The 26,890-nt window shown below is 45.3% G+C and overlaps 2 protein-coding genes across 2 annotated transcripts in view; both read left to right on the top strand.

Annotated features, from left to right (window-relative positions):
• Nucleotides 1-26,890, top strand: part of LOC146209682 (sodium-coupled monocarboxylate transporter 2-like) — a 157,193-nt gene that overhangs the window by 13,350 nt on the left and 116,953 nt on the right. Inside the window, exons 2-6 of the mRNA XM_084603016.1 lie at nt 1,200-1,265; nt 2,440-2,491; nt 14,813-14,880; nt 15,070-15,227; nt 15,834-15,974. Of these exons, the coding sequence (XP_084459142.1) occupies nt 1,200-1,265; nt 2,440-2,491; nt 14,813-14,880; nt 15,070-15,227; nt 15,834-15,974 (485 nt within the window). The remainder of the gene's footprint in view (nt 1-1,199; nt 1,266-2,439; nt 2,492-14,812; nt 14,881-15,069; nt 15,228-15,833; nt 15,975-26,890) is intronic.
• Nucleotides 16,673-17,770, top strand: LOC146209683 (uncharacterized). The gene has a single exon (XM_084603017.1). It carries the CDS (start codon nt 16,777-16,779, stop codon nt 17,707-17,709), a length of 933 nt encoding a protein of 310 aa, XP_084459143.1. The 5' UTR covers nt 16,673-16,776; the 3' UTR covers nt 17,710-17,770.

Here is a 26,890-nt window from a genome sequence, read left to right as displayed (position 1 = left end):
CCAGTGATGGGGATTAAGGGGCCTCTATTTAAGGTGGACGATAAAAGTTGTCTTCCGTCCATCCACCAATGAAAGGTCTGCGGATTGCTCAAAATGAATTTGCCGATGCTCTATAAAGGAGATATTTGCTCCATACTGGCAGTGAAGAAATTCACACAGAATCGTATACAGAATATTCTAATAAGGTTGTACTCAAGACTGCCCCGTCAGTTTTTTATTTACGGAAAAAGACTTTCGCTGTTTGCTAGCTAGTTTTCTGAGACAGGTTTTCGCCGTATAATAAGCGGCACTTTGCCCCTTTTCTCTCGAAAATTCTTTGCTAACAGGCCAGCAAATCAGCCAATTAGGAAAGGCGCGCTGAGCACCTTTGCATCAACCACGCCTCACGAGATAGCACTGGCAAGCAGTTTCACCCAGCTCGGCCACCAACCCAGTCATTGCTATTCCTCACTTCTGCCTACAATATGGTGACCGTGTTGCATTCGAAGTAGGGTAAATTGTAAAGTCTCAGTTCTAACACCAGTTCTAGTCCAGTGTAGGATTATCAAACAGCATTCTGAGATCATTTCAGAAACTCAGAACAAGCACTCCACAGAGAATAATTAAACTCGGTTGCACTACAACTTTAAATTGCGCTTCGAAGCGTGATATCATATTCAAGTAGGTCCCCAAATGCCTATCAGCCCATTTGCGTTGAAACTCAGTGGCATGAAATGTTAACAAACTTCGCTCATTCGCTCCTAACATGGAATGTTCTCAAGGCTCTTAAGGTGATCTGCCGAGCTACATTAATACTGTATGGCACGCTGAAAGAGACTTGCGAAATAGCTAACTTAACAGTATGTCGAAAAAAGAATGCTCAGTTCGCAGTTATCCAATTCTCGCGTAACGGTGTGATGTAGATGGGTCTGCTTTCTATTACTCCATACACACAGAACCTAAAAATTGGGTCCTCCAAAAATGCACCTCAGTAATATCAGCCGAGTGGTCCTGATATTGTTTTCTCTTTTTTTTCGCGCATTGTACAATTTCAGTCGCATTATTCAATGCATTTCAAGGTTTCCAATCATTGCAATGCGGCATTGTGTTTGGTGACGTATTGTGGGTTAGGCTTGTTTCTCAGCCGTCAATAGCTGAATGCTGGCTTTTCTCTTTGGTGTAAGATCTGCTGTTTCATTGTTTCGATTCTTTCTTTGCAGTACATCCGCCTGCGGTTTAACGCTACCATTTCGTTGACTGCATGTGTGATCTACATATTTCTCTCGGTATGTGAAGGAGCACGTTTTTGTCTTGTCGGTGCAATAAATATAAATCACCAGCATGTGCACTCGATTTATAAGACGGTATTCCTATTTGTGCAGTCAATTTACTGATTATAGTGTCACCCTCTTCATGAGCCTACATTCCATAAACTTGAATTTATCTTTGCCACATTCTATTTCCCCCCGAGGAAATGTAGATTTGAAAGTTAAGAAAAAAAACACTTCAGATTCATGACGTGTGCCTCTTAAACCTGCACGAAAATTGCGTGGTTACTTTTCTAGTTTGTGTGATCATGTTGAAAATCTTACAGCGCAACTTGTTTCCACTGCACATATAGGTTTCATTGCCTTCTAACTAGCTTAATGACCCAGCATTTGACGCACCTTGATACTACGGCAGGGGAGGTACATTTTTATTAAATTTGGAGCTCTAAGTATAGTCTTTCAAACCAATATATTTTGCGAAAAAACAAAAACAAAAGGTCATTTCGTGCACTTAAAGACTTTTAAGTTGCTTACAGACGTGTTTACGTAAAATTGATTAAGCCCAAGCAGTTTGTTGGAAATAAATGAAGGGGAGACATTTGAATGCTCTAACAAGCTCCGCCTAGCAAAGCATATCTTTTAGCAGAGAGCATGCGACGGGACGCAGTTAAACGTGAAAGAAGCAACAATAGTTTGGTTTGTGTTGTCCTTCTCAACTTATGTTTTCTGCGACATGTACGGAATAGATTGGAAATAGAAGCACAGGCAAAAATATAAGCATTATCAAAATCTTTACATGCATTGAATGTGATTTCCTTTTTTCTTTAAATATTTTCATCTCAAATAATTTAGGTAGTGCTCAGAACCAAACTATAGTTAGTGTACGTCCCTTGCTGCAATATCAGGATGTGTTAATTCCTGGGTCCTTAAATATAGGATATTTTGTCAGTAAAAAGAGCAATATTCGCTCGTCCATTGCAACACACGAGTAGCCCTTCGGATGGCCTCACTGGCCTGCCATTCTAATATTCATTTTTATTATATGCGAGACTGGGCTTGAAACGAGACGGTAGTCAAGTATTTGGTATTTATTTTCTATTTGTTATTACCGCTATCATATATTTTTGTATCCAGACTATCAGAAATAGCAGCCGAAAGAAATTGTCGCGTACAAAACATGTTTCTGTTGCAGCAAAGCATCGGAGCCATCTCCACCTTTGCGGCGTCACTGACACTTGTCACCGGTATGGCTTGCTTTTTTTCATGAGCTCAGTGATGATGTAAAATCTGTCAGAGAAGTATAGACTAAACATTGCAATTTCCAAGGAAATGTCACAGGTGTTTCCATAGAGCTGAATGGCACTGGACCTTCAGATTCAAATCGCTCATAGATTAAGGCAAAGGCTATGAGAGGTAATATTATACAGTGTGACAGCTGTTCATCATTTCGTAATTTTCTACAAAGCCTTCACTCTTTGTGGAAATGCAATGCGTCCGTGCTGCTAGACGCAAATAGCATTAGCCTTGATCATTCTCATTTAATTATTTTTCTTGATTGTGGGCGGGCTTATTGATTTTAGTCATCATTCAAGGATCTCCCAACACTTCATAGCGTTTCATTTTGGTACTTAAGATTGCAGCGCCTTACCGTTTGCAGAGAACAAGCAAAATAACTTTTGTTGTGACAAGAAACTTGAGATACGTGGTGTCCTGAATGCCAGGAGAAAAGCATACTGAAGCTATTATAGCACGGTATGCGAAACTACTTGGTGGTCTGGCAATAACGCGGTCTCAGCTTCCGGTCGCCATCTTGGTTCGGTTGAGCTGGTCCGTCAACGGCACTGTCGTAAGCTATGCACACCCTCTTGATACTAGAGGAGCAGACATAATTGTTGCGTTTAGAATTTAAGAACCAGGATTCAGCCGCAGCGCTGCTAGTATTGGTCATGCTTTAGCAAATATATGTCCTTTATTGTGCTTTAAGGCTGGGCTTCGCTTGCTATTTGCTTCGAATTTTATGATTCGCTTGATATTCGGCGCTTACGATGACAAAAACCAGCACTGAGGACTGCGTAAAAAAGTAACTTTTTCAGGTTGTCAATTTAGTGCGGGAATTTAAACAGCGGTTATATCTTCGTGCTTTACGAAAACCTGTATTTCGAGCTGGTGTTATTGAAGGTGTCGCTATCTCCCCGACCTCGAGTTACCTGATTGGTGGAAATGCGGGAATCCGAAGAGGAAGGAATAATAATAATAATAATAATAATAATAATAATAATAATAATAATAATAATAATAATAATAATAATAATAATAATAATAATAATAATAATAATAATAATAATAATAATAATAATAATAATAATAATAATAATCAATCAATCAATCAATCAATCAATCTTTATTTAATGTGCGCAGGAACAACCATGTGGTCTTTGTGCTGCAGCACAAAAAAAAAAAATGAAAAAGCACAAACATGTTTACACACACAGAGAGAACACAAAAAAAAGAAATAAATAATACATGAAATGAAACTGAGACGAAAAGTATCACGGAAATTAAGCAAACAACGAGTATCATCACTTATATACACAGTGAGAGAATTTTTTAGCACACCAGGAAATAAAGAAAAAAAAAAGAACGGTAGGTAGAAGAGAAAAAAAAAAAACAGATAACTGACATTGATTATAGTAATATAGAAATATACATAAAATAAACAACCATTCCAGGCGCAACAAGTGCATGGTACTTAAAACACAGGCTAGAAATACAGAATAATACAATAAAGAAGTAAAATTGAACAAGGGACAGTAAGATTCGAATATGAAGTTTAAAGTTGAAATATAAGCAAGAAACGGATAAAAAGTAGTTCAAGATACAGACAGCATTGAACAGGAGAAAAAGCAAAAAGTGAAGTAAATACAATTTAAGGCTAGAAAGTGGGAGTTATATGTGATAAAGTACTATTTAGAATACAACGCTACGAACATCCAATGTAAATGAACAGAGCGAGTTTTGGAAGATGTCAAGGTGAGGACAAAAAGAGTTAAATAACCACTGCATCCTGTCCAGAGGGGAGTGGGAATGAAGAGGAGAAACCTGAAATGGTCTGAATTCCCTCATGCTCTTTCGCGGAACGCGCAGTAGGATGTACTCTAAGAGCTGAGGGCACATAATGTGGCCATGAAGGAGTTTGTACAGAAATATGATATCAAGTCTGATACGACGGCAGTGAAGGGAAGGAAGATTCAGTTGGGCGCTCCTGGTGGAGCGAGAGGGGGAAGTTGCGAAAGGAAAGCGATAATGAAATATCCGTAAAAATTTTTTTTGTACTCTGTCAACCTTGTCCAAGTTCGATTTGCAAGTGCCATTCCAAACAACCGACGCATACTCCAAGACCGGGAGGCATATGGACAGGTACAGTTTTAGGAACGGAAGTGGAGTATGGAACTCTCTCGAAAGTCTGCAAACGAATCCGAGTGTGCGCATAGCCCGCTGAGCAATGCGTTTAGTGTGAGAGGAGAAGCTGAGGGTGCGGTCAAAAAGTACACCAAGGTCATTAATTTCATCAACCCTATCCAACAGCACAGAATTGACAGAATAATGGTAGAGAAAGCTATGTGTTTTACGAGTAAAGGACACAACCCTAGTTTTGGAAGAATTGAGGGTAAGTCGATTCATCGCACACCAATCAGAAAAAGCAGATATGTCCGATTGCAACAACACGCAATCTTGAAAAGAATGTATTACCTTGAATATTTTTATATCATCAGCATAAAGAAGAAACGAGGAGTTCTTTATCGCCGAGGAAACATCATTAATAAAAACGGAGAAGAGAAGCGGGCCTAGTACTGAACCTTGAGGAACTCCACTCGTTGCAGGGTAAACGAAAGAAGTCTGTCCATTGACACTGACAAAGCAGAAGCGATCAAGGAGATAGTTGCGTAGGAGGGCTACGAGAGAGACTTCAACGCCAGAGAGTAGAAGTTTTTCAAGAAGTAGTGAGTGAGTAACAACGTCGAAAGCTTTGCTCATATCACAGTACACAGTGTCAACCTGACCCCTCTGAAGGACTGCTGCAGAGGCATACGTCATAAACGTGACTAGGTTGGTGGAAGTAGAGCGACCCGACATGAAGCCATGTTGATTCGGTACTATGATATGTTTGAGATGGAAGGAAAGTACGCTGTGCAAAGCTAATTCGAAAAGCTTAGAGGTTGCACATAGAAGAGAAATCGGACGATAATTGGAAACATCAGTTTTGTTTCCAGACTTGAAGACAGGAAACACGCGTGCCATTTTCCACACGCGAGGAAAGGCAGCATTTTTTAAACAGTTATTAAATATGGCAGTCAGTACTGGTACGAAGATATAACTGAAGGCTTTTATTATGGCAGCTGGAATGCCATCAGGTCCAGGAGACAAAGATGGTCTCAGACGCTTAAGACTCTCAGTTATCAACTCCTCGTCAAAGAGAATGGAATTAGATAGTGCACCAGATGGGAGGCAAACGGAATCACAATGTGGATGTTTGTAAACGGAGGAAAAATGTTGTGCAAAACTGTCGGCAACATCCCGAATTTCCGAACCCTGAGAGTCAACTAAGCTGATACTTAAATCTGATTTAATGGAACGCTTGCCAACGTAACGCCAGAACTGACTAGGACGATTTGAGGCATACCTCTCTAAAGACTCAAGATAGGAGTCGTAGTCCCGCTTGTATAAGCGTTTGCAAAGAGAACGCACACGGCGAAACTCATCTGCCCAATTGTGAAACCCAGGGCGTTTCGCTTTACGATGGGCCCGTTCCTTGAGCTTTAACGCCGTTATTAGTTCCCTTGAAAACCAGGAAGGGAACTTCCTACGCGTAGGAGTATGCAAAGGTATGTACCGACGCATACCATCAAGAACTATTTCTGTAAAGCGACTGACTTGTCCATCTGAATCATTAATGTCATTTAAAAGGGACCAGTCGACGGAAGAGAAGAAATTGAAAAGACCGACATAATCACCACGTGCATACGCGAAACGGGGCGAATTCCCCACCCGATCTGAGTTAGTAGAAGGTGAGGCAGAGACAGCAGTAGTAACTAGAAGCGGAGGGTGAAATTTGTCACAGCGAGTCAGCGGTATGTCCGAACTCGAGACTCGAACACTTTCAAAATTCGATAGACAGATGTCAAGAATATTACCGCAACAGTTTTCAATGAAATTGTGTTGCTGCAAAGAGTTAAAGGCTATGAAATCAAGTAGAGCGTTACACTTACTTAATATGTAATGATTGTTGTGAGAAGAAATAAGTGAGTTCCAGTTGATACCAGGAGTATTAAAATCACCTAAAATAAGAAGTTTGTGTTTGCTATGACGGGTTATAACATGTTCGATTGAGAGCAGAACATCATCATAGGCTGAAGGAGGTAGATTCGGAGGAATGTAGAAAGCTGCAAGTAAAAGTTTTTCATGTCGATTTAAAGTGAGCTCGAGCCACACACATTCTTCAACAGTTTCCAGATCGGAACGTCGAACACACTTCACAAAACTGTCAATAGCAATGAGCACTCCACCTCCTCTTGATTTGGGACCTGTTTCAGGGCGGTCGCTACGAAAAACAGAGTAATTATTTGGAAAGAAATCATTGGAAGGAATATCACTTGACAGCCAGGTTTCGGTAACCACAACAGCGGTATAACAAGAGGACAAGACGCTAGAAAAAAATTCTGATCCCTTAGTCCGAAGACCTCGGGCGTTTTGATAATAGATATCCAAATTAGGGGCCACTGCAATTTTGCGTCAGTTCAGAGGGATGAAGCATATCGTCGTAAAGCTTCCCACGAAAGTCCTTGTATATGCAACCCATCGGCCACATCGAAGGCTCAACAAGCTTACTGTAGGATTCTTCATCAACTTCAATATGGAAGGACGAGTAGGAGTCGTACCTTGTTTTCAGCTGCCGGCAGGAAATGGGAGTAATATTCACTGATTTTAGATGGTTGGTAAGGTCTACCGATGTAGTATCGGGACTGAGTTTAGAGACGAAAATAGTCTTCGGACGCTTATTTTGGTAAATGGCAACGTTCAGGACAGATGAGCTCGATGCGCCAGTAATGGCTCGACTTCGGTGCTTCTTCATCTCACTGGGTAAGTCAACCGCACGGCGAGGAGCAGAGGCAGAAGATGAACAGGGAATATCTCCAGGAGTCATCCCTCGATGAAGAGCGGCGGAGTAGTCCACAGATGGCTGCTCCTCACGGGTAGGATTGCCCACGGAGACAACGAGAGGACGCTCGACGAGAGGACGCTCACACTGCGAAGCAGCGCACCGCACAAGCTCCTGGCGTAGGCCGCGAACATCGGCACGTAAAGAGGCGATAACCTCGGCTTGTTGTACGAAAGCCCGCGAGATCTCTACACGAAGGCGCTCGTTCTCTTCCCGTAGCTGGGCAACCTCATCGCTCAGAAAAGAGATTCCCTCAAGCGCGTCGAGGAGGAGAGCCCGTAGCGAGGCAAACTCACCGCCATGTTCGCCGGTCGCGGCTGAAGGGGGAAAACCGGTCGGGTGGCTGGGCAGGAGCGGGGCACCAGGGACTCTAGCACCACCGTCGCTAAGACTAACACCGTCAGACGACGACGACGCACACAAATTACACAAGAATGGCCGAGAGCCGGACTTCAGAAGTTGCAGCTCGTCATCCGCCCAGGTGACGCACTTCGTGTGAACACGTTTCGCACAGTCGGCACATCGTAAAAACTGCTGCTTGCCAAAAAACGGGCGGGAGCACAGCGCACATGCGTCCTTACTGGGCGCCATCTTGAAAAAAAAAAAAAAAAAGGAAAAAAACACTTACACTCTAGTTACAATCTAGTTACACTCCGTGGTATATAATAACGTAATGTTTTCCTTAACTTCCATTCAGGTGTATTAATAATTAAAAAGTCAGAATTCCAAAAATGCCGGTGAACAACGGTCTGCACAAAAAGAGAATGAAATGACGGAAGGCCTAGGAACTGAAAGACGTCCGTGCCGGATGGTATGTGACAATTGTATGCAATGCTCTTCAACATGTTTTTTAATATACTATCAATACGGCAATGCCAGCGTGAAGGACATGGCCCAAATGTAGTTATGCCGTATCTGAGAACACTGCACATAATAATAATAATAATAATAATAATAATAATAATAATAATAATAATAATAATAATAATAATAATAATAATAATAATATAATAATAATAATAATAATAATAATAATAATAATAATAATAATAATAATAATAATAATAATAATAATAATAATAATAATAATAATTATTATTATTATTATTATTATTATTATTATTATTATTATTATTATTATTATTATTATTATTATTATTATTATTATTATTATTATTATGTGCAGTGTTCTCAGATACGGCATAACTACATTTGGGCCATGTCCTTCACGCTGGCATTGCCGTATTGATAGTATATTAAAAAACATGTTGAAGAGCATTGCATACAATTGTCACATACCATCCGGCACGGACGTCTTTCAGTTCCTAGGCCTTCCGTCATTTCATTCTCTTTTTGTGCAGACCGTTGTTCACCGGCATTTTTGGAATTCTGACTTTTTAATTATTAATACACCTGAACGGAAGTTAAGGAAAACATTACGTTATTATATACCACGGAGTGTAACTAGATACGGGAAAGCAAGGCGCTGTGCTTATGTACCTGAAATCTTTAATGAGTTACCGGATGAAATATTTGCGGTAACTTCTATGCGTAGCCTAAAGATGCATCTGAAAGCCCTTTGTTGATATTTGTATTCTTTTGTCACAGTGAAGTTTATGCTTAAAAATATATTGGTTAATTCATTTATTTTTATATTGACGTCTACTCTGGGTTTAGAGTTGAATTTCTCAATACTCATGCTGTTAACCTGTTTGTTCCACGTTTTTTTCTTTCTTTTTTTTTTTGCTCTCGCTTGGGTATAGCGAGAAGCGTTGCTATATCTACTGCCTTTTTTGCAGTCTTGGCCGTAACTGCCGGGCCTATCCCTCAAGCCTCTTGTTGGCTTATGACGGGCCTGAACCATATTGTATCATCTACAAAGTGGCAATAAACATTATTATTATTATTATTATTATTATTATTATTATTATTATTATTATTATTATTATTATTATTATTATTATTATTGGAACTCACTTATTTCTTCTCACAACAATCATTACATATTAAGTAAGTGTAACGCTCTACTTGATTTTATAGCCTTTAACTCTTTGCAGCAACACAATTTCATTGCAAACTGTTGCGGTAATATTCTTGACATCTGTCTATCGAATTTTGAAAGTGTTCGAGTCTCGAGTTCAGACATACCGCTGACTCGCTGTGACAAATTTCACCCTCCGCTTCTAGTTACTACTGCTCTCTCTGCCTCACCTTCTACTAATTCAGATCGGGTGGGGAATTCGCCCCGTTTCGCGTATGCACGTGGTGATTATGTCGGCCTTTTCAATTTCTTCTCTTCCGTCGACTGGTCCCTTTTAAATGACATTAATGATTCAGATAGACAAGTCAGTCGCTTTACAGAAATAGTTCTTGATGGTATGCGTCGGTACATACCTTTGTATACTACTACGCGTAGGAAGTTCCCTTCCTGGTTTTCAAGGGAACTAATAACGGCGTTAAAGCTCAAGGAACGGGCCCATCGTAAAGCGAAACGCCCTGGGTTTCACAATTGGGCAGATGAGTTTCGCCGTGTGCGTTCTCTTTGCAAACGCTTATACAAGCGGGACTACGACTCCTATCTTGAGTCTTTAGAGAGGAATGCCTCAAATCGTCCTAGTCAGTTCTGGCGTTACGTTCGCAAGCGTTCCATTAAATCAGATTTAAGTATCAGCTTAGTTGACTCTCAGGGTTCGGAAATTCGGGATGTTGCCGACAGTTTTGCACAACATTTTTCCTCCGTTTACAAACATCCACATTGTGATTCCGTTTGCCTCCCATCTGGTGCACTACCTAATTCCATTCTCTTTGACGAGGAGTTGATAACTGAGAGTCTTAAGCGTCTGAGACCATCTTTGTCTCCTGGACCTGATGGCATTCCAGCTGCCATAATAAAAGCCTTCAGTTATATCTTCGTACCAGTACTGACTGCCATATTTAATAACTGTTTAAAAAATGCTGCCTTTCCTCGCGTGTGGAAAATGGCACGCGTGTTTCCTGTCTTCAAGTCTGGAAACAAATCTGATGTTTCCAATTATCGTCCGATTTCTCTTCTATGTGCAACCTCTAAGCTGTTCGAATTAGCTTTGCACAGCGTACTTTCCTTCCATCTCAAACATATCATAGTACCGAATCAACATGGCTTCATGTCGGGCCGCTCTACTTCTACCAACCTTGTCACGTTTATGACGTATGCCTCTGCAGCAGTCCTTCAGAGGGGTCAGGTTGACACTGTGTACTGTGATATGAGCAAAGCTTTCGACGTATTACTCACTCGCTACTTCTTGAAAAACTTCTACTCTCTGGCGTTGAAGTCTCACTCGTAGCCCTCCTACGCAACTATCTCCTTGATCGCTTCTGCTTTGTCAGTGTCAATGGACAGACTTCTTTCGTTTACCCTGCAACGAGTGGAGTTCCTCAAGGTTCAGTACTAGGCCCGCTTCTCTTCTCCGTTTTTATTAATGATGTTTCCGCGGCGATAAAGAACTCCTCGTTTCTTCTTTATGCTGATGATATAAAAATATTCAAGGTAATACATTCTTTTCAAGATTGCGTGTTGTTGCAATCGGACATATCTGCTTTTTCTGATTGGTGTGCGATGAATCGACTTACCCTCAATTCTTCCAAAACTAGGGTTGTGTCATTTACTCGTAAAACACATAGCTTTCTCTACCATTATTCTGTGAATTCCGTGCTGTTGGATAGGGTTGATGAAATTAATGACCTTGGTGTACTTTTTGACCGCACCCTCAGCTTCTCCTCTCACACTAACCGCATTGCTCAGCGGGCTATGCGCACACTCGGATTCGTTTGCAGACTTTCGAGACAGTTCCATACTCCACTTCCGTTCCTAAAACTGTACCTGTCCATATGCCTGCCGGTCTTGGAGTATGCGTCGGTTGTTTGGAATGGCACTTGCAAATCGAACTTGGACAAGGTTGACAGAGTACAAAAAAAATTTTTACGGATATTTCATTATCGCTTTCCTTGCGCAACTTCCCCCTCTCGCTCCACCAGGAGCGCCCAACTGAATCTTCCTACCCTTCACTGCCGTCGTATCAGACTTGATATCATATTTCTGTACAAACTCCTTCATGGCCACATTATGTGCCCTCAGCTCTTAGAGTACATCCTACTGCGCGTTCCGCGAAAGAGCATGAGGGAATTCAGACCATTTCAGGTTTCTCCCCTTCATTCCCACTCCCCTCTGGACAGGATGCAGTGGTTATTTAACTCTTTTTGTCCTCACCTTGACATCTTCCAAAACTCGCTCTGTTCATTTACATTGGATGTTCGTAGCGTTGTATTCTAAATAGTACTTTATCACTTAAAACTCCCACTTTCTAGCCTTAAATTGTATTTACTTCACTTTTTGCTTTTTCTCCTGTTCAATGCTGTCTGTATCGTGAACTACTTTTTATCCGTTTCTTACTTATATTTCAACTTTAAACTTTATATTCGAATCTTACTGCCCCTTGTTCAATTTTACTTCTTTAATGTATTATTCTGTATTTCTAGCCTGTGTTTTAAGTACCATGCACTTGTTGCGCCTGGAAGGGTTGTTTATTTCATGTATATTTCTATATTACTATAATCAATGTCAGTTATTTGTTGTTGTTTTTTTTTTGTCTTCTATCTACCGTTCGTTTTTTTTTTCTTTATTTCCTGGTGTGCTAAAAAATTCTCTCACTGTGTATATAAGTGATGCTACTCAATGTTTGCTTACTTTCCGTGATACTTTTCGTCTGTTTCATTTCATGTATTATTTATTTCTTTTTTTGTGTTCTCTTTGTGTGTGTAAACATGTTTGTGCTTTTTCATTTTTGTTTCTTTTTTTTTTATTTGTGCTGCAGCACAAAGACCACATGGTTGTTCCTGCGCACATTAAATAAAGATTGATTGATAAAGATTGATTGATTGATTATTATTATTATTATTATAATCATGGTTAGCGAGAAAGAGGAGTCGTAGTGGAAGGCTTCGGAGTACTGTCGACCACTTAGGGATCTTTAAAGGTGCTGAAGGGTGGCCGTTCCTGGCCCTACGGGGCTGGGACTGTAGGTCAACGCCACTAGTACCAACTTTTTATCTATTGTAGGCCGTCACTGCAACTGCCACCGCTTAGGTGGTGGACCACGGCTGTTGCGGCGCGCGTCTTTCTCTCCCTCTTCTTTTTCTTTCTTCTCTGCTTTCTTTTGTCCGCACGAGGGTGGCTCAGCTACAGAGCCAGTAACAGGCCCGTGCATTTTCTTTTCCTTCTCCCTACAGCCACAATGACAATAACAACAGCGCTGACATCGCCGAACACACGGACGCCTCTTCGTTTCTCCTCCATCGAAACGTAGGAAGGGATATCTCGTTAAGATGACTGGAGGTGGGGGAGATAGCCACACTTTCCATAACAAGGCAAACTGGGAATACGCACGCATTACTCTTTATTCTCTAGTTTGCTAACATTTCTTCGTTAAGTTGACGAGCGGTTATTTTACGCTGTATACAAAAATTTGTTTACCAAAACAAATGTGGCACTGCATACTTCGTCCACTCTCGCATTAGTAGCCGAGTGCACTGCAATGCGATCACTCGTGACCCTCGGGCAGCTGCGTAGTGCTAATATCTATTTAACTATAATATGCGATTACATTGGCTTTTCAACATTACATTACGTCGAGGTCACAGTGTTGGTTTCTGGTATTTGGCTTCTATATGGCCGTGATGGACATTGCTTACAATATTACCAGAACGGCGCCCTTTATTTGATTTCCTAGTTTTGATATAGTCACCTTCCTTGTAGCCATAAATGCGCGCTTGACAAAGCCAACGGCGATTGCTTCGCGCGCTATTAGGCGTGAGCGCAGATGTCAAGCGCACGTGATTTAGTCGGGTTCCACATTTTATTTGCTCACTAGAATAGTTAGAGAAAGAGGCTTTGTTGCGGAGAAATTTCTCGGCGTTTGTCTCAACAGCCAGAACAAGTGCTCGCCTTGAAGCTTTTTCAGCATAGTGTCCTACATTAAAACGCATTCAGTGTCCCGACAAGGTAATGGCACAATTTTTTTATAAACTTGTATCGTCTGAATAGGAATACAGGAACCTTGAAAAAACTTCAACACTCAAACTTCCGTTTTTTTTTTTTTTTTTTTTTTTTTGCACTGAACGCGTAGTGAACTAAGCCTGAATCCGTGCAGGGTTATTTGAGCGCACTATAACAATTCCCGGCGTAACCGAACCACGTTTGCAGCTGCAGTGCGCTTAGCTCTGCGGCTAAATTAATGAGTTTTCTTTGTGAACAGGCCTGAGTAGCAGCGGCGCACGCGGCTGAAAGAACGAAGGACGTTTCATTATGTTTACATCCGATCCAGCAAGTCCACTATACCGTAGAAATAATAGATATGCAAGCTCGCTCCTTTTTTGGTTAGAGATAACGAATTGTTTACTTATCGTAATTTTGAAGCGAATGGTCGCTAAATGTTGTAGAAAATCATAACAGGACGTAAACGCTAGAAACTGGTCAGTAAAAAAAAAAAAAAAAAAAAAAGTTAAGCCTGAGAAGTGCCTTGTTCCAGCACGCATCATCATTTTCACAGGGTACATAGCGCGACGCGAAATTAAATCCGCACTTCCTTTTTGACATGAATCGTGGCGGTTGTTAACCAGTGCATGGCAGTGGCTTTGTTTGGTTGATATAGATAACGTGGCGGGCTTAGGTCTCGATGCGCTAAGCGGTGGTGTTCTACATGTCGCAAATCGTGTATTCACTCTTAAAATAAATTATTTCCTTAGAAGCGTAACTTTAAGCCTCAACGTTGTAGATGCATTTTTGAATACGGTAGCTAGTCTTTTTAAGATATATTACAACTTCCGGAAGCAAATCTTTTCATCTTTTCCGCTCGTCAATAAAGCGCATGCAAACAACGTCTGGATTTCAATTAGAGCAGGGTCTAAGAATAATAACATGACTCTGGGTAGATAACAGAATGCATCCTTGATTTTGCGTTACAATAGATACGTAAGGTCGCCGAGAAAGGTTTTTCTCCTTTTTTTTAAATTTCCATATCATTTATGAGCTGTATATATACGCATGCACATACTCAATGATGAATGACTCTATTAGAACGGAATAGCGAATAAAGCACTACAAAGAATCATAGTTTACTGTAATAGAACCCGCATCTCTACGGTGTTTTGAAATCGCGAATGCGTTTTAAAGGCAGTTTATGATTTACGACGTTGGTAAGACTGCGGTATTCTCCAGACCACACCCAGCTAAATATTGAAATATGTGGTCTTGCCCGCATTTCGCGATAATTTGCCGATAATGCCTCAATGTTTTGTTCATTTTTACTTTCAGTATTTAAAGCCCCTCTTTTCTGGTGCAATATATTTATAGGACTTTCAGGAACGTTCTACACTGCATTGGTAAGAATTCAAGGCTTTTAACTCTTCTTCTCAATTTCACTTCTTGTGTCAGGTTTAATTCAAACTGACTCTCATTGATTGCTTGAAAACTTGCCGATGTACCTGGGCGTATACTTGAAGTGTGCCACAGTATTTCAATGAGAAAAATTTATCCAACGCATCTTTTTCATATCCCAATTTTCTAACCAGGGTGGACTTCGTGGTGTGGTGTGGACTGACTGTATGCAGTTCCTGGTTATTCTAATAGCACCAACAACGCTGATAGCGAACGTTATAGTGGACGCAGTTTCCAAAAACTCGTCAATTCAACCAACAAGTGACATGGATCTTCGATACTACATTGCTGAGTATGTTAACCACTTTAGTAATATTGTTACGCCCTTAGCATCGCGATCTAGACGTTCTAGCTGGTTCAGTACGCCAGGTGCACACGACCAGCGGTTAACAACGCAGATGCACAAGACCAAGGTCGAACGGGCACGCACACCTCTTATTCCTCTTCCTTCTTCCCTCCGCCCTGCTCTGCTTGAGATCAAGTCCGTAACAATTAATATTGCTAAATATTGCAGAATAGAAAAATTGGTTGTAGTGCATGTGTTTCCACATCAGCGTCGCTATTTCGCTGAAAGCGAGAACGAGTGCACAGAATCTTTTATTTATTTTGAAAGCTTTATTCAGCATAGTCGGTCGTCAAACATTGTGAATTGCACAATGAAAATCACAGACTTGAGATATATTTGTAGCACCTCGACATGACAAAGCGATACCCGCAACCTAATTACTCTTCTGAAAAAACTGTTGATGTTCATGGTGTTGGCCTACAAGAATCAAATTTTAGACAGCAATATCGCCGCACGTGCACTATGCGGACTCAACAGAAAGCGAATAGGTATATGTATTATTCTGACAAAATAAGTCACCTTCAGATGCAACCCTCAAATTTCTTTCAACAGCTTCAGCTTTGATCCGACCAACGACGAAACTGTTTGGTCGTGCTTCTGGGGCGCGATGTCTACATCACTATATCGGCTGTGCTTGGACCAAATGGTTGCCCAAAGACTTCTCGCTTCACGGACGCTGCATGACGCCCGAAGGTATTTAAAGTTTTCTGCGACAAAAATGCTTTTCTCTAAATGCGCTCATGTATCGTAGCGCGTTTCATCTAAAATGCACGCGTTACGGTCTTGACCTTCATAGAAGAGTCCGCTGTAGATAACTGTGCACTTTTAATGCGAAAGCATTCAATGTCTCATGGGTGGCGAGGACAGCAATTTCGGGAAGGCCGTGCCCACAATGGCTGTCAGTAAAGAAAACGTATTGCACCACAGGGTTTGGAAACCGCGCCAGATCGAAAAGATCAGCTTTCTTTCCTTATGCACGAGAGCACTGTAATATCGCCGCTTTTTTTATTCCACTCAAATATACAATAGTGCCGCGAAACCTTCAAAACTGTATTTGTAGATTTTTTAACAGCCGCTGGCATGAGACCTATCACTGTGATTCAGGCACGCGTATCAATTCTCTATTCCGTGTTTGTTCATGCTCGTTGTCGCCATACGACGCGTTATCATTTTCTTTGTCGTGAACGATGCGCCGAGATCTGTCTCAAAGATTCCGATCACTTGCGTATATTTCTACAATGTTTCAGGTTGTGCTAGTAGCAGTTTGCGACGTTATCTAGATTGTTCTGAACAGCCTATAAATGGAGCGTTGACGAGTGTGACGGCATTCTTTGTTCGACGATCGACGAGCACGTTGCTATCGCCGTCGTCGAACTGCCTTCAGTGACGCCTACTCCGGCGGCCCCCGGATCCAACTCGTCCTCGGAGTCCCCGCTGCCAGGTACAGGGCCCAGGCGCCACGCTTCCAGCTGTGGTGTCCGAGGCTAGGGCAGCCATGGACCTGCCGCCTCCAGTCCAGCGACCTACGAAAGCGCAATGCTTTCAGTTCACCCTACCGGAGCCTGCTCCGGCGGACGACCTAATTGATGCACTCGAGGCGGTCGTCGGTGTCGGGGGTCTGCAGTACCTGCAGCACCTCGGCGGAACAAAGTTCCTAGCTGCCGTCTCATCGATGGCTCAAGCAACTAAGATGGTAGCGGCGGGCACAATCCTCGTCGCTGGAAAGCAAGTACCACTGGCGCAAATGGCTGCTCCAGTGGTTTACGTGACGGTGTTCCGTCTACCCCCGTCAGTGAGCGACGACACCCTCGCCGCCGCTCTAAGTCCGTACGGCAAGGTCCGCGCTGTTACCGAGCCTGTTTTCAAGGGAAAGAGTCATGTGCGTAACGGAGCGAGGCTGGTAAAGCTAGACATGCTCCGGGCACCACCCAACTTCATCACTGTCGCTGGGCACCGTGCGATGCTGGAGTATCGTGGGATGAAGCGAGTGTGCTCCAAGTGCGGCGCAGAGGGCCATTTTGGTGCTTCCTGCACCGCGGCACGTTGTGGCCGCTGCTCCACGTACGGCCACGAGACAGAGGCGTGCCAAGCAGCGTGTAAACGGTGCGGCGGTAACCACGTGACCAAGGACTGCGTGATGCCGCGCTCGTATGCGGCCGCTGCTACGCCTGATAGCATGTCGCACCAAGGTGGAAACGCCGCCGTGACAGTCCTCAATGAGCCCTCGGTAGTGTCAAGTAAAACCCCCACTACACATTCTGAGGGCGAACTGGACAGGGCGTCCACCGCCGCCCAGTCGCCGGAATCCGACGTCAGGAGCTCGGAAGTTACGTCCGACGACGAGTCGTCGCGTGTGTCCTTCTCGTCAGTGACTGACTCGGATGCGTCGTACTTTCCCGCCACACCGACTACGAGGGTGCGGCTCTGAACGCACCTATTACGAAGGAGAGCGCTCTGCCCGATACCTATTCGGAGTCGGCGGCTTTCCCCTCCCCTGGAGCTACCGTGCATGCCCAGTCGGAAGACTGCAGCCATGAATCCCAGCTTCCCAAAACACCTAGTCTCCTGCCCGGGTCGTTGCGCGAGTTGGGCGCAAGTGCTCCCAAGACCCAACGCACAAGTGTGCGGAAAACATTACTTTTGGATGGCGCTGACGAAACAAAGCGCCAGCACTCGGCATCGGATGGTGGAGCAAGCGTTGCGACGCCCTCGGCTCCAAAAAAGAAGCCGAAGACCGCTGAGAACGACGCACCGATGGACGTCTCGTTTTCCGAGACGTGAGTGCTATGGCGCCACTCTTCAAGGTGACAGGCCGGGACGGTCAACCTCATACTTTCCCACTTTGCGGTGGCCGAAGCGCCGCTACCTTGGCGCTCCACACCAGCCACTGCTATCTTATCGGGGCTACGGCTTCGCCGGCGCCGGTCGTGCACGATGGACGGTACGTGCGGTGCAGTGTGTGTTGGTTCGAGTGTGACTGTGTGCTTTTTTCTATAGCCACTCGCTCTGACGGGACGTTTTCGCCGTCTATGGTCCGTGTATCGCCGCTGCCGCGTCGTCGTCGAGCTAACAGCCGGAACCTCAGCGGAGACCTGTGGGACACCGTCATGCCTTTCCATGGCGCCGACGCAGGGTGCACTCGCAAACTTGGTCCGCAGAACTATATTGTGAGTCCTTCGCCGTTTTGTTTGTTCTCCAGCTGCGTTTCTTTGCTGTTTTGGTTTTATTCACTCATTTGTTATGATGGCTAGGTTTCGCTTTCTTACATTTAACGTGCAAGGGTTCCCTAATCCCGATAAGCAGCGGCAAGTGCTACACCTTGCCCGTTTGTATCAAGTTGATGCTTTGTTCTTGCAGGAATGCAATTTTCGTACACCTGCAGATATCATTTCCTTTCGTTCTTATTTTAATGTTGATGCCTTTTTTTTCTATGACGGACTCGCGGTTTTGCGGCGTGGGTGTCGTTTTTCTTAACTCTGCATTTTCAGATCGAGTGCTCACTGCACAACGGTCTCGACGGTTGCTTGATTGCGGTGGACGTTTTTTTGGACGGCCGGAGAACTCGTTTCGTCAACGTTTACGCGCCGGTCACGCGTAGTTTGACGAACGAGTTCTTCAAATCCATTGCGCCACGTTTTTTGGATGATGTTCCACACGTCCTGCTTGGAGACTTTAACTGTGTTTTGGACTCATGGCGCGACATCAGGGGGCCCGGACAGGGCGCGTCACATTGTCATGCAAAAGAACTGGGGAAGCTTGTCCGTTCCCTGTGCCTTCAGGACACATGGGTCGCACTACATGGGGACAATTTTGTGGCAACGCGCACTAAAGGTCGGAGTGCTAGCCGGCTAGACCGAGTTTATGTCCCCTCTACCCTGCTGGCCAATTTGATTGAGCGTGAGGTGCTGCCATTTCCTGCAGCGGTCGGAAATATTAGCGACCATCTCCCAGTAATGGTCACTCTACAGGGGGCGCCTGGACGCTCCAACAGCCCACTAATGTGGCGAATGGACGCATCCATACTGCATGATGATGAGTGCATTACTACGATTCGCGCGGAACTGCGGGCATTGGTAGCGGATGTGACTGACTTGACTCCCACAGGCTGGGATACCCTCAAGTCACGATGGCGAGACGTTCTCGTGCTCACGGGGAAAGCGCGGCGCGTCCGTGTTACTACGGCGCTTAACGACGTCCTCAGACGTATGCGGATTGTACGCGATGGCGGCGAGTTAACTTTCGCAATGAGAGAGTATCTTGACACACTGCGCACTCGGTATCATCGCATCCTTGAAAAAAGCTCCCGCTCATCACGTATCGCAGCAGGTTCACGCATTCCCCTTGTTGACACAGCTGACATTGGTTACGCGCGCTCGCAAGGTCAGTCTAAAGTTCGGCCACCGCAAGTGGATGAAGTAATCTTGGAAGATGGTACTCCCTCTTCAGATGAATCCGATATCCAGCGCATCTTTTGCGGCCATTTTGCTGCCCTGTTTTCTTCCCAGGGCGTCGACCAACGCGAAGGCTATGAAGAAGCTGTCAGCTCCTTCTGCGGGCCCCTCCCTCAGGTTCCTGAAGAGGCACGCGTGCCACTTACATCTCCAGCTACTATGGAGGAGGTGCGCGACGCTTTAGGGGCCATGAATCAGTCAACTGCGCCTGGTCCAGATGGGATAGTGGCAGGTTTTTGCACCACCTTTTTCGACATCATCGGAGGTTTGCTTCTTAAGCTTGTAAACGGTTTTCTTTCAAATGGCACGAAACCACCCTCGTTTAGCGCTGGGCGCATCATCTTGCTCCTAAAGGACGGCTTGACACCATCAAGCCCAGCGTCTTGGCGACCAGTTACCCTCCTGAACACTGATTATAAACTGATTGCCACTCTACTTGTCAGAAGGCTGCGAGCCTACTTAGAGGACCTGGTAAGCCCTTACCAGTCCTGCGCGGTACCTGGTAGGTCGGTTTTTGCCTCCCTTACGTTAACGAGAGATGTATTCGCTTACGCAAATGCCAAAAATGTCAGTGGTATATTCGTTGCTTTAGACCAGGCGAAGGCTTTTGATAACGTAGATCACAGCTATCTCTTTAATGTGCTTAGTTGCTTTGGCTTACCGACTGAATTTGTACCACTCATAAGATCACTATATAATGGTTTAACCAGCCAACTCGTCCTCAATGGCACCATCGCAGGCAGTTTTGCGGTAACACGAGGGCTAAGACAAGGGTGCCCGCTCTCACCGACCCTTTTCGTGCTTGCTCTGGATCCTTTTCTGCGTAAAGTAGTCGCCGACAAACGAATTCGGGGCTTCCCAATGGTAGGACAGGAAACGCTAGTGGTTTCCGCGTATGCGGATGATATCTGTGTTTTTGTTTGGGACAGCGAGAGCTTCCGAGTCTTCCTATCCACCTTTGACCAATACGCTCTTCTGTCAGGTGCACAGCTCAACCCTAGTAAAAGCCAGGTGCTGCGCTTTGGGTCTTTCAGAGATCCACTGCCTGTGGCGGTGAACTTTGTGGCCGCAGTCCGTGTGTTGGGGATGTTCGAAACAAGTGGAGTTTCTTCCCGTACTTGGGAAGAGGTTGTGTTGCAAGCAACGCGCGCTCTTTCGGAGGCCGCACTTTTCAGCCTCTCACTAAGGGCAAAAGCCACGGTTGTGAAAACTCGTGTGTGCGCTTTCGCTTTTTATGTGGCACGCGTCGCAATAATTCCGCGCCGTACAGCGGGGCGCCTCGCGTCTCTTGTAGGCGCCTTTGTATTGGATGGCCAGACTGCGTTGGTTTCCCGTCACTTGTTAACACTGCCGACAAACAGGATTGCCGTGCATCCCTACTGTGTCGCGGGTGCTGGCAGTGAGGTTAGCGGGTTCCCTTCTCACAAGGGAGTCTTACCCAGGACGCTCACTACTCTTCTACTGGTTAAGCACGGCACGTCGGGCTTTCAGCCCTGGAAGGCATGTAGGCCCCCAAGCGGAGAGGCCGTCCTCTTTCTATCGCGCTGTCGCGGGAATGAAAGAGGCGTTAGACGCCAACTTACCTGATGCGAGCCTTACAGACAAGCCACCCATTCAGATTAGCAGATAAATCGCGTGTGCACGCCTTACACCGGATGAAGTCCGGATGACAACCATCTCCAAATGGCGGGCATTGACGACAGGCCGAATACCCAATGAAGTTGTAGATTTTGAGTGGAACAGGCGCTGGGGGGTTCTTCCCACGCGCCAGCGCCTCGCCAGGTGGGGCGTGGTACCCAACGATAGATGCGCCAATTGTGGTGGAGTAGAAACGTTGCAATATGTTTTCTTTGAATGCGTTGTTGCACGCACTATGTGGCGCCTCGTGCAGCGCATGTTTAGAGTTCGCGTAGGCCCTGGCACAAGACGCCAGCGTGGCCTTTTTCCACGTTTAGTTGTCGCCGCCACCATGTATGTACTGTGGCGGCGTCGCTGCCTCGCTGAGGCACGTCGGACTCCTGCTCGCGCAATGTACCCAGCGCGTCGGAATCTGCGCCTCGTCATCTGGAAGTACTTGTCTGATCAGCTAGAAAGAGATGGTAAGGCGCGGTTTCTGCGGCGTTGGCATACGGGCTTCTTTGTTGTAGGTGACAACAGGCTGAAGATGCCGGCCTTGCTGTACTAGCCTGCGAGCCTCGTATCCCCTTCCCCTCTTTCTTAAGCTTGTACCCGAGGTCTTGAGTAAGCGCAGTATTCAAGCTTATATTGCGCCTTTATGGGTGGTAATCGGTCGCCCTGTCAAACTGCTTTTTCTTTTGGGGGATAGTTTCCACACCTTGATGTGCGTCTGAGTTTTATTTCCCTTAAGGGAAGAGAGGCCGTACGGACAGCTTTGGCTGCAGTTATTATTACCCTTTGTTTGAGCACAGTGAATAGCGTGTATTATTGACGACTGTATAAACATCGCACCCACGATCGTCTGTGGTTTCAAATGTACGTTCAAGGTACCAAATAAACTTCTCTTTGCTATAGCCGCCGCCGAGTTCATTATTTCTTTTGCGGGCGCAAGTCAGCCCAACAAAGAGTCATATTTCAGTACCATCAAGCCCGTGTCTTCTTTTGGTGTCTACGGCCATGTCACCACTACGTGACATCTGGTGGAGGTGCTGCCTTCGATCCTTCAAGTGAAGACGCCAGCCTTGTTCATGTCGCCCTGGGGGACCAACCTACAGGTCACCGAACCAGCCGCCGGCTCGATGGCCTACAACCCAAACACGGTCGGCTGCCTGACCCCGTTCGACCCCGCAAGGCATCAACTATGGAAATGACTTAGTCAACAGCACCAGTCGTGTTCGTTCAGCCCCGGGAGCCCCCTATCTTCCAAGGACTGCCCAGTGAAGATGGGAAAGACTGGATGGACCTCTTCAACCATGTGGCAGAATTCAACGGCTTGAACGACGCTGCAAAATTCAGAAAAGTCTACTTTGCTCTTCAAGGACATGCCAGAGTTTGGTTCGAAGATACCAAGACTTCTTTAAAAGATTGGGAGATATTCAAAGCAGAGTTTGTGATGGCCTTTGCAAGTTCTGTCGGAAATGAAGGAGCTCAGGCCCTCCTCAAATCAAGACTTCAACTCCCAGACGAACCCGTCCTGGTCTACGCAGAGGAGATGAAGCGTCTATTTCACTCCGCCGATCCTAACATGACCGAAGGTAAGAGAGTGAAATTTTTATTGCGAGGCGTTAAAGAGTTGCGTTTTCCAGGGCTTGTCCGGAACCCGCTGTAGACGAATTTAAATGTGAAGCATCGACAATCGAGAAGTTAGACACCCGGATGCTCCCCTACAAGCGACCACTTCAACAGGACTACTCAAGCCACTACCCTAGCACATCTGCAAGCGGAGAGAACCTTCGGGACTTCATCCGGGAGATCGTGTGAGAGGAGTTCCGCCAATTACTGCCATCATCGCAGCAACCCCAAGTGGCGATGATCGCGGACGTCTTCCGTCAAGAAGTTCAGCAGGTACTGGAAGTTCCTAACTCGACGGCTGCGACAGTTCAGCACAAGAGGCAACAGCGATGAACTACGCTGCAGCATTACGTCGCCCTGCGTCCCGACATGATGGCTTTCCAAGCCCTCGCCGCTACCGTCTGGATGCTGGAAGCCGCCCCTTGGCCCCCACCCCCCAAGCCTACCAACGACTCCAAAGCCCCAGGAAGCGCGACGCCTGAAAGACAGCGAACAACCGGCCAGTATGCTTCCACTGCGGTGAGGCCGGCCCCATTCTGCGCCACTGCTCGTATCGACGAATTGGTCTCCGAGGATTAGTAGTCGATGCTCCACGACCACGCCCAGGTGAATGACGGCAAGAAATCGACAATTATATGCGTAACGGTGAGATTGCGCCACCAAACCGTCGGTTCAGGTCTTCATCATCGTTTAGGGCCCGCTTTGCGTCGCCAGACCGTAACTACGATGAGAGTGTGCGCGGAAGGTTCCCAAGCCCGCGAAGGGGAAACTAAACAGAGCAACCTTTGGAGGTGAGTTTGCTTCACGGCGAAAACACGAAGATCCTCCATCGCCGACGATGAGTAACGACGGCGCATCCATTAAATAGCCGATTTACAAGACGACAACGTCGACGAGACCACGACCAGACTTCAAGTTGACATCGCCACCCAGCGACGTTAAGACGGTGTACCCCGCCCGCGACCTCAGCACAAGATGAAGCAGAGATCGAACACCTAAGCTAACGTGCAGTACTAGGACGCGAACAAGCGACTTTGAGGTTGCTGTCGACGGGCGCGTGGTTACCGCCCTAGTGGACAACGGTGCCGACTACTCTGTCATCAGTGGACCTTTCGCCGCCCAGCTCAAGAAAGTGACGACATCTTGGGACGGCCCGCGAATCCGCACAGCTAGTGGTAACCTTATTACGTTGTTGGGGCGATGCACCACAAGGGTTAAAGTAAATGGACGTACCTGTCCTACCAGCTTCGTCGTCTTACAGCAGTGTTCCCACGATGTGATTCTGAGCATGGATTTTCTGAACGAACATCGAGCGATCATCCACCTCCGATCCAAACTCATCAAGCTTTCGACCGACAAAGCCATACAAAGCCATCAAGCCTGTGTCATCTTTTGTTGTCTACGGCCTTGTCACCAGTACGTGACAATATGTACACAAGAATCTTCAGCCGTATGTGACTGACATAACATGAGCAGACTTCTTTCAGTGACTTCAATTTATCAATTTGCTGGAGCCAGTTGAGTGTTTGTTCCACAAGAGTGATCATTTCGCAATGCCTTTTCCATGGCTTCCTTAAATATTGTCTTATAGGACGTCCATCATGATCTGCGCGACGCATCACCATCCTACATCTCCATATACTATGCAGACACGAAGCCATTGCAAGGTTATAATAAATACCATCTACATTCTCAGTAGGAAGATTCCTGATAACGTGAGGGTTAACTGAATATCTTTCTCAAGAGTCCTTTGGGGAAAGTCTCAGAAGAAAACTTCGCCCCAGCATTCCAGGAAAACATGCTCAATGGTTTAATGCTTTTTGCAAAGTAGACAGTGGACTCCCCAAGGTGCAGAAATTCTATTCTCTTGCAACCACGCTTTAACAGGCAAAGTCTCGACGCATGGCCGGAAGTTTTGAGCCCGAGCCCGACACTGAAAAAGCATTACCTCGGCACGGCCCAGCCATACGCTCAGACCTAATGTTCGGACCCGGCCCTGCCTGAATCCAGATCATGAATCCAGCAGCGACGAAGTTTGCCACTGCTTTAATTTGGGGCTGAAATGATTATACGTTCTTGGCGAGAAGAACAATAAGTTTTATGCAGGTACACAACGTTCTTGCTTTTCTAAAAGCGCGCGGGCTCTGAATATGTACAAAGGAATAATTCTGTGGCCGAGTGCTCAGTGAGCTTGTCTCACTCATCGTGTGCCTTTCACGGTGCTCGCAATGCGCGCCGCAATTACATTTTAGGGTTGCGTAATCACAAGACAACTTTAGCATGGTGGATGCTTTGGCTATAGTAGTTATGCTCCGCTTTCACCTAGGCTATATTGAGGCCAGGAGAAAGGCACGCGAGTTCTAGGCGACGGCATGGCGCGAATCTCAAACGAATAATTAAACATCTGTTAACTACGGGGGGCCTGGTCGACAGGCGGATTGACGTCAGGTGAGAACTCAGAAGCTCTCGCGTTGGGAGGGGAAGGAAAACACATAAATGTGTGCATTCGAGACACCTACCGAACCTCTGCCACACTCGCGCTTTCGTTAAATTTGCGTGCAACCAGGATCCGTGTGTGCGGCCCGCCCGAGAAAAATTTACCCGGGCCCGGCCTGAAGCAGAGGGCTAAAGAGCGGCCCAAATCCGGCACGTGGGCCGTTCCGGATGCGGGCTTTCGGACTGAACCGAGCGCTTTCACACCTCCCGGGCTCACTCCAGCGATGTATACATAGCCTGAAAAAGAATGAGTTGTCTGCAGATGTAATGCCTACTTTTTAACTTGGTTTTAAACACCTTGACCTAAGCCGGCACTGTGGATGGTCCTATGAAAGGGGGGGAGGGGGGGACAATGAGTCACATGTATCGCTTCTGAGGTTTTTCACAATGGCAATCCAATTAAAAGCATGTATGAAGAATACGACAAGCTTGTACAACTTCTCCCATATATTTACTATTAAGTCCTTTTGTACAACAGATTGTAATAACACATTTAAGTAAAACTATGCCCATTTTCAACAGTCTAAAAGCACGTAAAAGGAATCCTGAACATCCCTAAAGAAAAATGCGGTTAACTAACTTACGCGCAAAAACTTGGCATAAGCCAAGACTTCCAGCGCGTACACTCCAAAACAGATTGATTCTACTTGTCCTTTCCCAAGTAGAAGCTGACACAAACACTGCAAATACCTTATGCAAGTTTGGCACACTTAGACGAGAGCAGCGTAGCACTTGAATCACGTGGCACAGCTTGCTGACCAACAACAGATTTCAGACTATAGCACATCCAAACGTTGAGATGTTCAATCAACCAAATTCAGGTGTTTTTATCTCAATCTGCAGCTTTATTTCACGAACAAGGTTCACTACTATCACAAAATTGAAGAATGACATCTGAATACTTAGGTGTATTTGTTGTCCACGATACTTTATCGAGGACGATTCACCATGCCATTCACCACGCCAAACTTTCAAGCACTTTCCCCAATTAGCTGCATTACCACTGGCTTCACAAAAAACTCTACCTTTTCTAACTGCCAAAATGCTTTCATAACTGGAGCCGATAACAACAACATGATCAGCATAGGCTCAAACCCGAATCTCCTCTATATGTCGTTTAAATCCTGTGAGACATTGGTTATTGATGATACTTAGGCAAAACGGCTTAATATAGATGCAAAATTACAATGGTGAAACTGGGAACCTTTGGCAGAAAGGCCGTCCTGCCAGAATTTTGTTTCCACCCTTTTTGTTCACAATATGTTTCGTTGAGCATCCACTATAAATCATTTCGACTCCATTGTGAATTATCTTTGCAATATTGACACACTCTAGCAAAGACAGAAGAATATTGTAAGGGGCATGATCAAAAGCGTATCCACATGCATGATGGCAAAGCGTGCTTGATTAGTG

This window comes from Amblyomma maculatum, chromosome 1 (assembly GCF_055883805.1).
Source record: "Amblyomma maculatum isolate TAMU_Amacu chromosome 1, ASM5588380v1, whole genome shotgun sequence".
NCBI classification, from domain to species: Eukaryota; Metazoa; Arthropoda; class Arachnida; order Ixodida; family Ixodidae; genus Amblyomma; species Amblyomma maculatum.
This window is presented reverse-complemented; position numbering and strand designations above follow the sequence as displayed.